Raw genomic sequence first — 12,614 nt, 5'->3', positions numbered from 1 at the left:
CATCCTGTCAAACTTCAAGAGGTTTTTCAATAGGTCGGCAATGAAATATTGAGGTAGATATTTAAATATTACATCTAAATATTAAGGTAGAGATAAAATATTGATATCCATAAAGTAGGTGGCAGCACTTAGCTACGTCGGTAATACAGAGAGTGCATTTACAGCAGACCGAAAATATTTATCACATCATGGCTGACGTAAAAGTTGTCATTTTATTCTTTTCTTGTACGCGAGTGGCAAAATAACTAATTAATTAATAATATTATTAATAATCACAACGTTTTAGTTGCGATTCCAAATTCAAAGCTAAACGCGAATTTAAATATATTTTTAGGGTATTTCTAATACCTTCAACTGTTATGAGTGTCCTTACTTTTAATAATTTGTTAGTATTTAATCAAATTAAATCTTTTGCACTATGTATAGAATGTATGGCTCAAATTAAAATCAGTAATAACACAGCTATTATTATTCTTGTTGATGCATTTCAAACTTGATCACAATAACAAGATACATAACAATTTAAATGAACACATAGTTTATATCCATGAACACTTCCCAGTTATCTTTTCTAATGAATTTTTATTCTAATCAGTTCCACTTATTTTGAACAGTAACGCTTTTAGTTCTCATTTCGCTGAGATACCAATGAATAAACTTTTTTTTATTTTGTGAAGTAAGGTTATATTTTTATTATCACCTTGGCACTTTCAAATCTACAACAACTCAAAACTAACAGTTTTTACTAAAAAATTTCAGTTAAGTTAAAAAGATGGAAGACAGACGAGTAGCAGATTACTTTGTGGTGGCAGGATTGCCTGAACATCCAGAGTTACTAGAAGAATCAATATTTAGCGATTCCGGACATTTGAAAAGCAATGATTCAAAGGCGCCCATAACTGATCTAGGTATTTAAAAACTATTATTTCTATTTCCCCCCAAAACTTTTTAAAAAGGTGAACCTGCACAACTTTAATAAAATTCATCCTGATTTTAATTTTGTTTTTTTTTTTCATGTTGAGTTTTCATTATTATTTGTAATGTTTATTTACATACAATTGTAATTCAATCTATCTATGCTTGTCCCATTATCCCATGATCAAGGTCAGACAGTAAGTGATACCTGTCTGAGCATATCAATTAACCACCATTCCTAACTTAATTTTTCACTATATATTGATTACTAACTAACCAAGGTGACAAATCATTCCTATTATGTATCAATCAATACAAATTGAATCATTAATGAATAATTATTTACATTATATTATTATATTCAATAATATGTTATTTGACACCTAGTTATTATGTCTCAATCACATATGATTATGTAGTATCTATTTATAGTGTATTGGCTTCATTTGTATTTGTAAGAGAGTACAAATTTTAATATAATCATTTTTTTTTTCGAAGAATATTATTGACAGAAAAAAATACTTATTTTAGTATATTACATACATGACTGTGAGAATCTTTAATCCATATCTCACAAAAAATACCATTAAAAGGAAACGGAAAAAAAGTCAAACAAGGCGAAAGCGTGTGGAATTTACAAATACATATAAATATATATTATTTATTTTTATTAAAACACAAATAACATTGTTTACATCACTTTATTTCGATACAAAATCTCAACATGTTTCATGAACCAAGTTCACTTCATCAGGAGCACAAGTATACTAAAGTTATAATTAAAATTAGGTCTAGAAAGAAGAGGTAGAAGGAGCGGGGAGGGGTAAGAGTGGGGGAGGGTTATTCAAAGTAGGAATTAAAATGTCATTAGACGGGAAAGACCGGGTAATTGGGAAAATATTTAAAATGGGGTTTATAAAATTTTTTTGTTTATTAATAATATCTGCTTTCATATTCAGATTTTAATTCCTACTTTGAATAACCCTCCCCCACTCTTACCCCTCCCCGCTCCTTCTACCTCTTCTTTCTAGATCTAATTTTAATTATAACTTTAGTATACTTGTGCTCCTGATGAAGTGAACTTGGTTCATGAAACATGTTGAGATTTTGTATCGAAATAAAGTGATGTAAACAATGTTATTTGTGTTTTAATAAAAAATAAATAATGCCATCACAAAGTGAAAAGCAGTTAGAAGAAGTTTTCTTCGAAAAATTATATATTATTTATTCTAATTCTCTATTTCGTCCTTGAGGTGATTTTCTCACGAAAACGGCGCCATACAAATAATCTAATCATTATTAATTCAGATCCATAAATCTTGTTTGCTGTATAAAATTAAATAAAGGTCTTTAAAATGGCAAACTTCTTTTTGAGGAAGTTTCCAATTTGTGCAATAAATTCAAATGTATTTTTGGTTTTTGCCTTGTTTTATGAATCCTATTTATTTATTTAAGTTTTTAATCTAGCAGGACCAGGAGGTTAGTGCAATCCCAGTCTGCCCTGATCAAAGACATTGAACCCAAATCTGCGAGTTTAAGTGGTACATATGTAAATCATCTGTGCTGCGGCTCTCGGAGAGTCTTGGCCGCCTCTAGGAAACACCGCTCCTGCGCTGATCCCTCGCTGTTTCCCTCCAGTTCCTTAGGTCTAAAGCTGCAGTTAAGCTTAGGGTTCCCAACACTCCTTTGGTGGTTGACTTAACCATTCCTAACTCTTTTTTTTGTAGGAATACTTTTCCCTGGTCTGGGAGAAGAAGTTCCAGATGGATACGAGCTCCTGGAGACGACTCCTACAGGTCTACCTGCCAACTTGAATCATGGCTCTCTCCGTTCTGCTGAATGTTTCATCTGCTTTCGTCGTGGAAGGGATCGCCCGCCACTCGTTGACATTGGTAATAAATTTATATGTCTTACTTTAGATTGTGTGATGAGCATTCAAATAATTGGACCATTTTCATATTAATTTATTTACTAATACCAACCAGTATAATCTGTAGTTTACTATTAAACACAACTCAAAAGGTTAGCTTGTTAAAATGAAATTTTCATGTCTATTTTTACACAACTAAATAGCCACAGAAAATATACTCATTCATAAAATGATGTTAGATAAGGGTAAAAGATCTAACTTCTGGAATTCTGAATAAAATGTACAGCGATACTCTCTTAAGAAGTCCAAGGGACTGAACTAAGTGAGAAACTTCTTATGTGGGATCCAAATTTGGCAATTTTTTAAATGAATATATTTTTTTAAATTGTACATATAATTGTTGTTAGTATTACGCATTTTTAAATTTCATTGGTTAAATGACTTAAAAATATTTTACCGTTTCCGGCTACAACAACATCAATACTTTTCTATTTTTTCAATCATAGCAAACACAAAATCTCGAGCTGCCACTGCGTAACTCCCCTAATCTGCTTCAACAGAGTTGTATATTTTATGATTGTTGAAAAAATTATCATTTCATAACGTACGTTGTGACACTAGTTTCAGTTTATGATGGTTTTACTACCTAACTTCTAAAACCTCTTAAATGGGATGCAGGCAATAATAAGAAAGTGATTAATTTTATGACTTTTGGAAAAACTGACATTTTCAGATATATTTCGCCACTAGTTTTCGTTTGTGATGGATTCACCTCTGAACTATTTAAACTTCTTAGGCGGAAAACAGTTTTAGCTACATCTTGTGTGGGACAAAATCGATTCTTTTTGTATTTTTTATATGAAATTTCAAGGGATAGAAAAACAATGCTTTTTAAGCGTGTTTCACTGCACATATTAATTTATGTAAATACAGTGAAACTCCTTCAAAAATAATACTTCTTATATGGGCTTTTTAATGTACGTAATATTAAATTCAATGGTCGTTAATTTTCCAGGCGTCATGTACGAAGGCAAAGAGCGCCTCATGGCCGATGCTGAGATGATTACAACTTCAACCGGCGGCCGCGTTGCCAACGTCAACAACTCCACCGCCAAGACGTTCATCACGTACCGGCGCGCCCACCGCTCTGCGCCGTGCAACGCGCTGGTCGTGACGGACATCTGCCTTGTGATCGCCAGCCGGGCCGAGAACCCGCCGCACGCCTTCTGCCTCATCAGCAAGAATCTCAACAAGGGCATGGTGGGCAGCGACGTGTTCCTCTGCTACAAGAAGTCCATGAATAGGCCCACCTTGCTGTCTTATAAGCCTGAAGTATTGTTTAGGTAATGTTACTACTTCTTCTTATATAAATACTATTTTATAAACCAAGCCGAAGACGATCATAATATAATATAAATAACAACTTTACATTGAAAATTTCACTGAGTTATGAAAGTTACCATTACAATATACATTTAAAAAAAAAAATTACACTGCGAAACTAGTCAATATAGACGTTTAATGTTCATTACAACAGCTATAAAGTTATTTCTTTAAACTTAACATGCAAATCCACAATTCCCATTTAAATTGGGCAAACATAATTCCCATTTGAATTGGGTAAACACAATTCCCATTTGAATTGGGTAAACATAATTCCCATTTGAGTTGGGTAAACACAATTCCCATTTGAATTGGGTATAACTTGAGCGTGGTCATATTACAGCTAACCTTATTAAATTCTTGTCAATAGCCCTCGTTGTCGTCATGGCACTTGTAATTTCTAATTTCCAATGTGAACAGGGCATAAGAATTCAAAGATTCTCTACACATTTCCTATAAATAAATTAAAAAATTCATTCCCTTTATTATTTGTCAACATTTAATTAAATATCCGCTGTTAAGTTTTATCACCTATGACTATTTAAAGCTTCCCAGTAAATTGACGTACACAGAGGGTTTATCTGTGAAACATGCAATTACTCACAGTTCCTGCGTGTCTCAATATTATTTACAAGTATTATTATTTAACGAAATGAACATGAATGATAATGGCGCTGTCTGATAATTCATATTTACACTATTTCCCAAACCTTCTTTATGCCCCCTTGTATAATAAAATGCCACTTCAATTAAATTACCACACCCCTTTATTCTCCGCTATCTGCTTTAAGTTTAGTATGGGAAAATTTAAATGTGTTTTTAAAAGCTATCTCTGCATAATCACATTTCATATTATAATTTATATTGATAATCTTTGTGATACTCCTATCTATAATCTTTTTATTGCACATATTATGTAGCTTTTTATTAGCTCTTATGGCATAGGGTTAAGAGATTTAAATTTTAATACCACACATTTCCACATAAATCAAATTTTCGCGGCCGGCCCATTAAATTTGGATATTCGACTTAATTTCGTAAAAATATGATATATTTACGCGTAAATCAAATTTTACGGCCGATTTCCATCGCGCCGGTTCTTTAAACTCAGATATTCTAAGTAAATTATGGAAAAATTCAATTTATCTCCGCGTAAATTGAAATTTAGCAACCCTTCAAACTCGGATACTCGAAAATAATACGGGATTCCAGTCTAAATTGATTCAGATTTTCTAACTAACCATCACGCCGTTTCGCTGCTGGGGTAGGCAGAGAGGACGGACCACCAAACAACTCGGTCTTGGCACACACCCCTTGCCTCATTCACATTCATACATGGTCTCATACATACTCTTCTATTATTCTGACTCTTGACATGGCCCGACTCGAGCATCTGATTCACTTGATCTCCTTACACTCCTTTCTTCGCTCATTCGCTCTACATGCCCAAACCATCTAAGTGTCCCTTTCTTGATCTTACTCATTACGCTTACTCCTTGACTCTTTGCGGATCTCCACATTTCTCACACAATCATACCTGGTTTAACACACATACGCCTCAGGGATCTCATTTCTGTAGCATTCAGTCTACTTTCATCCTTTCTCTACCAGTTCCATGCCTCACTTCCATACATCAGGGTAGGTAGCTGCCCTCCATTGTGAACTGCTAGCTTCGCTTCTTTGGACAATTTTTTGTTTGCACAAAAATATAATATAAAATTACCTTCATTTACCCTTCTTTCAATATCTCTGTCAGCCTTCCCATCTCTCGTAAACATAGTTCCTAAATACACCTCCTGCTCCAAGTATTCCTCATTCACAACTATATTGCATACTGTATTCGTACTATCTCTTTCAAACACCGTGACTTTAGACTTACTTACATTCATCATTAACTCATTTTTCATGCATACTTCGTTCATCCTAGACACGAGAGACCGTAGATCTTCCATTCTGTTAGCAGTCAGCACCGCATCATCAGCATACAACAGGCAACATACTGTCAGAATACTCAAATTCGCGCCCAATCCCACCTCTTTCAATTCTTGCATACAATTATCCATGTATAGATTGAATAACCATGGTGACACTACGCAGCCTTGTTTAACACCTTTTGTGATATCAAACCAACCCGTAAAACCACCGTTCACCACATGCAACACTTCCCTCATACAGAAACGCAATTGCCTGTGTGAGATTCGTTTTCACTCCATACTTGGTAAACACCTTCCTTAGCTTTTTCCTGTTGACTGGGTCTTATGATTTTTGTAGATCTACAAAGGCACAGAAAAGATTTAGATTTTCAAAATAATAATATGTACTAATTAGGACGATGTATAACCACGTAAAAATACATTTTTCGGCATTTTACCGCCACAGCTGTCTTTCAGATTCAGATTTACGAAATTTTATTATTTATTTTCGCAAAAATCGAATATTTTAGAATTACGCAAACAAATTTTTGTGCGCGCACTAAAATAAATTTCGAATTTCGAATTAAAAAACCATTTTGGACAAAAAAAAATTCTGTATACATTTTTTTTGGCGAAAATTTGGAATTATCGGGGTTCGAATTAACGGGATTCTACCGTAACCGGATTGGCAGTGCCAAAAAGGGCAAAGCCCCCGCAGGAACTGACACGAAAAATCTGCACTTACTATTATTTACATACTACATATGTATATATCGTATCTACTAGTTTACATATTATAATTTGCTATTTTTTTTATCTCTTTCTAGATATCCAACCACAGATTACACTAATTTTAGTTTCCCCACTTCGGTGCCCCTGTTCTGTCTGCCCATGGGAGCCACCTTAGAAATTTGGCCAAACGAAGCATCACAACCTAGACCAGTATTCTCCACATTTGTGCTAACTGTTTCTGATGCGACGGACAAGGTAAATTCTATTACATATATAAAGTGGATCTCTTTTAGAAGGTTGCTCTTGAAAAATATATTTTTTATGTTCAAAGGGTGTTTTTCTGTATTATTTACTCTTAAAAGAAAATAAATAGTAATCTCACATCGAAAATAGTTAACCATTTAGTCTAGTTTTGGATTTTGGCAATAATTTCCATAAACTAATGTAACTGGCAGAGGAAGGATGAAAGTAGACTGATGCAGTGAAAAAGAGATTCCTGAGGCGTATGTGCTGTAAAACCATGTATGATCGTGTGAGATAGGTGGAGATTTGCAAATGTAATTTCTAAATAGTGTAAAACAAGGTCGCTATCCGCGTCTGTCTGTTCGCTTTTCTTCTAAACTACGCTTAATTCTTCAAACTACGCAACAGATTTTGATAGGGTTTTCACTATCATTGAGAGAATTTCTTCCCTAAGGTTTATATATACAGGGTGTATCGGCACTAACCCGACAAACTTTAACCAGCTATTCCTTAGCACATTTGGAGTAAAAAATGTTATGGGCATTTTGCTGTCCGGTAGTATTTTTTTTTCAATTGAAAACAAAAAATTAAAAATTTCCACACTCCATCACTGTCATTGGCATTGTTTTTGTGTTAAACAGCTGTTATAAACAAGTATGTCGAAAAGCGTCTTCGCTCTTTCGCACACACTAAATAATAATCGTTAAAAATGAGACGAATGGTGCCGTGCCATTTCGTTGTGATTGTAAAAGCGCGCCAATATAGGTACACACGTACATTATTCAACGGAATTCGAATAAAATATTGCCAGATGGGTTTTCAAACTTTGACAAAGGATAAAACAGTGGTGACATGTGGTGAAAATATGAATAATAAATTTTTTATTAAAAAAAAACGTTACCGGACAGCAAAGTGCACATAAGATTTTTTACTCCAAATATGCTAAGGAATAGCTGGTTAAAGTTTGTCGGGTACGTGCCGATACATCCTGTATATATAAATGCACATTATATTTATAGACAGAGAAAAGTCGAGCAACACCGGGTACACGTCAGCTAGTAATAATGATGAAGTGTTTTATTTCTCCCAATGTTTTGTATCCAGCTTTTTATTTGAGATTTAAATGTTAAACTATTGTTGTGAGTTTTGAATGAGGGTGGGATTTTGTTGTAGAGTTTAGTACCATAGTATAGGAAGCTTTTTTTGCCCGTAATGCGTAAGCGTAATGAGTAAGATTAAGAAAGTGACGCTTGAATGGTTTGGGCATGTAGAGTGAATTAACGAAGAAAAGAGTGTAATTAGAATACATGACGCATATGTGAATGGTTGGAGAAGTCGGGGACGCCTGAGGATGACATGGCACGATCAAGTGAACCAAATACTTATAAGATGAGAAGATTATGTTTGAGATGATGTATGAAATGTGAATGAAGCAAGGAGCGTGTGCCAAGACTGAGTTGTTTGGGGATCTGTCCTCTCTGCCTACCTCTGCGGGGAATGGCGTGATTGTTAGTAAGTTAGTTAACTGACGTAAAACCAGGGGCAGAAGTTTTTTGAAATCGTAAATTTGAAAATATTTGTATGAGAATGTATAGTAGAATGGGAAATGTAAAACAGAAGCTTTACTGTAATTTAGGTTATTTTATTTCTCTATTGTAAGTTAGTTAACTGACGTAAAACCAGGGGCAGAAGTTTTTTGAAATCGTAAATTTGAAAATATTTGTATGAGAATGTATAGTAGAATGGGAAATGTAAAACAGAAGCTTTACTGTAATTTAGGTTATTTTATTTCTCTAAGTACTAATTGACTGTGAATTTATCTGTAGGTTTATGGATCTGCAGTGACGTTCTATGAAAACTACGACCACAATTGTCTGACCGATGCTCAGATGGAGAGTTTGAATTGGAGGAAAGGCATTTCTCAGGCCGAGTATTCGATACACGTCAACAAGAGTATTTGCCTACTATCTCATTGGCCCTTCAGTGACACGTTTGAGAGGTGGCTGCTGTATATCCTGGTAAGAAATCACTTGAAATACTCTCTTATTACCCTCAAATTTCATAAACAGTGAAACTTATGTGGGAAAACCTTATATACAGGGTTTTCCAATAAGAGGTGTTATTTTGAATAGCCCACTATTTCGGTAGATGTTACTTTTGAAGCTGTCATTTTTTGACATTTGACAAGTAGAAACTACGCCATTAATAAAAATGGAACGATACACGCTTCAACAACGCATTGAAATTATTAAAATTCACTTGAGTGAATCAAATTCAAATCATTTTGAGTGATGAGGCCCATTTCCACCTCGGTGGCTTCGTCAACAAGCAAAATTGTCGCAGGGCTCGAAAACCGAAGAGTTATTGTTGAAAAGCCTCTCTATCCTCAACGTGTGACTGTTTGGTGCGGTTTATGGTCCGGCGGAGTCATTGAACCTTACTTTTTCGAAAATGAGGCTGGAGCAACAGTTACGGTGAATGGATTGCGCTATCGAGAGATGATTAATGATTTTTTATGGCCGGAATTGGATGGTATTGATTTGGACAACGTTTACTTTCAACAAGACGGCGCTACGTGCCACACAAGCAACGAAACCATTGATCTTTTACGATTGAATATCAAAATAACACCTCTTATTGGAAAACCTGTATATGGAGGATTATTTGGCCATTTTTCATTCAGTTTTTAACCCATTGGCCTCAAACGACGCCGTCCCGGCGGGTCTGGTGTCGTCGGCTTAAAAACGAAAAAGGGATACATTATTGACATCTGTGTTTAAAATTTAAAATGCCAATCGCTCTGTAGATAATTAAGCATTCATTTCGTAGTAATTGGCAGGACTCCGTTGGTACAGTTTTTTCCTGATATTTACGATTGAAATTTTGTTATATTTCAGCGTCATTGAATTTTTTTTAAATAGCGTGTGGTTCGGGAATTGACAAGCTTGTTCGTAAAATGCGTGGTGGGCGGCTAACATCAGCCCAAATTGAAATAAAATATATTATGGTCATAAGTATGATTAATGTAAAACTTTTCTTAATCCAATTATAAAAAAAAATGGTTTTTATAAAAAAAATATTTTTATATCCTCGTTTAATCATATTATTATTATTTTTTAAAAAACTGCATATATTTTTTGCATACCTTAATTCAATGAACGAGTAAATTTAAAAAAATTGTTTCGTTTGCATGTTTAGTTTAAAAGTTATGTAAGATTTAGTACACCACTGCAGATTTAAAACTTCGGTACAAAACAATTCGGAGGCCAATGGGTTAAGGGACCGACAAAATAAAACTTCTTATGTGGGAACTTTATTAGTGGATTTCATTATACATAACATGTGTCAGTATTTTTTTTTAATGTTAACAAATTATTATAAGCAATAATTACTCGCCTGAAATAACCATGCAAATTGAAAATATCTCCCAGCCAGGTACCTACTCTCGAGAATCGGCAATCAGAAGGATGCGGGCTCAATTCCCGTCGGCGGCAATTATTTTTACTCTGGACGTATTTACAAATTGTATGGGTATTTCAGGCAAATAATTTTGTTATCCTTTGTGCTATGCATAAAAAACCTTGTCTTACAGACATTAGTTTATCATTAAAAATAATAATTTTTAAATGTGCCTCACTGAATGTAAATCATTTGATGGTTCATTATATAGCACGCTTGTGGAATTTTTTTTTCTTTATTTTTGAGTATTTTTATTTCAGGATATGTCGTGTTCTAAAGAAGCATTGTCAGTTCCGGTAGAGCGGTATATCACTCATTTGCTGGAAGAAGTACCGTTTCCTGAACCAAGGATTCTAATTCAGGTAAGTTTAAAGTTTTTTTTTAAATATGAATATCACACTGGAGCCCTGACTGCTCTCAAGCCCCGAACCGGAGCCAGAAGGACTATGGCATCCACAATTTTGATGTTGTGAAGCTAAAGAGATTGTTGAGGGGAAGGTGGGGTAGAACCTGACTGTTTATCTGGTCTACATTTATATTAAATTAAACCTTGTAACTTTGTGTACATTCCAGTTCATTCACAATCATCACTTTATCTATTATATTAAAATAAATACAAAGGAATGAGAGTACTGATCTAATCCCTAATAGAAAAAGACCAACGGTCAACGGTGAAACTCTCTTAACACATTGTCGTCGGGACACGGCATTTTCCGTTTTTCGCGGACTGTCGGTCAACTGCGGGACACGGCATTATACGGGTTTGTTATCAGCGTGAAATAAAACGCCTCGAAGGGTAATTTGCTACCTGACCTACCTAGGCGACAGTCTGTCCACGTTATTTGAGATGCCTTGTCCGGATTGGCTAGTGTGCCGCTTGTAAAGGCGTCGCCACAAATCTAGAGCTTTTATGCGATCTCAATCTCCAGTTTAGTTTGAGTCATTTCACGTATTGAACTAATTGTGAAATTATGATGTAATCAAAGCAATTATAATTTATTTTTGATGATCAAATGTCATATATGATTTCTTTGAAAATTTCAATCGAAAATATTATTTGGTTTAGAAATTGTGTCAATTTTAAGAAAGCGATATATTTTTGCGCTAATCGCGAAAAACACCCGCTATAGGCTAGAGTCTATTGTTTTAACTGCCCGACTACAATGTTTTAAAAGGGACTGGAAAAAAACTTCTTATGTAGAAAAATGTAACTGTTAAAGCATGAAAACTTCTTATGAGGGGAAGCTTATAAGTGAGTTTCACTGTATTGCAGCTCTCAGCAAGCAACATGAGCGACCGCGTGGTGCTGACGCGCCGCGAGGACCAGCCCCTGGTGCGCAGCGGCGCGGGCTTCCGCCAGCTGCTGCTCAACCTCGGCACTGACAACTGCCTGCTGGTGCTGATGCTGGCGCTCACCGAGCAGAAGATTCTCATCCACTCGCTGAGGTGAGTCACAACTGCTCGAAGCCAATAACTCCCCACAACGTACAACAACACATTCACACTTGCAAATTAATAATTAAGTCATCAAAAGGGCAAAGTAAAGTATACAGAATCATTTGACCAAGTTGGCATGGTATCGGGTTCCCACCCAGGCACTATGGATTCAGTTCCTGGGCTGGCTAATTCCTCCATCTCGACACAAACAACATTTTCCGCTTACTTTCATGGTAGTAGATTTTAAAATATTTTCAGGTTATTCGTAATCCAGGAGTGTTTGCATTTCTTTTTAAAAATGATGAAAATTTTTGACTACAATAAATAATATATTGGAATATTTCCATCATAACCTTAACCTACGTAGCTGTCATATGTGAGCCATTGGCGCTTATCCCCGTACGCGGATGTACCACGAGCGATCCATGAAGTTCCATTAAAATACATGCATTGTGTCAAAAAAACAAACGTTGAGCTGATGCTTCAAGAAATTACAGAAGACAAATTAAAAATAATTCTAGAACAAATGAAATTGAAACTAGCTCGGATGTAAAAACAATGAAATTAATAAAGGAATCATTTCCAGTAACCAGAAAATATTTTACAAATATAATAAATTAATCCTTAACCCATTGGCCTCAAACGACGCCGTCCCGTCGTGT

At 35.1% G+C, this 12,614-nt stretch overlaps 1 protein-coding gene across 5 annotated transcripts in view; it reads left to right on the top strand.

Moving 5' to 3' along the window:
• The first annotated feature begins 203 nt into the window (after nucleotides 1-203).
• Crag (DENN domain-containing protein Crag) overlaps nucleotides 204-12,614 on the top strand; it is a 69,839-nt gene continuing 57,428 nt past the window's right edge. For all 5 annotated transcript variants that reach the window (XM_089642239.1, XM_089642223.1, XM_089642231.1 and 2 more), the window contains exons 1-8: nucleotides 204-385; nucleotides 760-908; nucleotides 2,643-2,807; nucleotides 3,801-4,128; nucleotides 6,909-7,068; nucleotides 8,883-9,074; nucleotides 10,776-10,877; nucleotides 11,789-11,961. In XM_089642239.1, the coding sequence (XP_089498365.1) occupies nucleotides 773-908; nucleotides 2,643-2,807; nucleotides 3,801-4,128; nucleotides 6,909-7,068; nucleotides 8,883-9,074; nucleotides 10,776-10,877; nucleotides 11,789-11,961 (1,256 nt within the window). In that variant the 5' untranslated portion in view covers nucleotides 204-385; nucleotides 760-772. The remainder of the gene's footprint in view (nucleotides 386-759; nucleotides 909-2,642; nucleotides 2,808-3,800; nucleotides 4,129-6,908; nucleotides 7,069-8,882; nucleotides 9,075-10,775; nucleotides 10,878-11,788; nucleotides 11,962-12,614) is intronic.

Source organism: Hesperophylax consimilis, chromosome 2, assembly GCF_061612785.1.
Source record: "Hesperophylax consimilis isolate HC1 chromosome 2, BYU_Hcon_1.0, whole genome shotgun sequence".
Lineage (NCBI taxonomy): Eukaryota > Metazoa > Arthropoda > Insecta > Trichoptera > Limnephilidae > Hesperophylax > Hesperophylax consimilis.
Note: the sequence above shows the minus strand (reverse complement) of the source record. Positions and strands in the feature narration are given on the sequence as shown.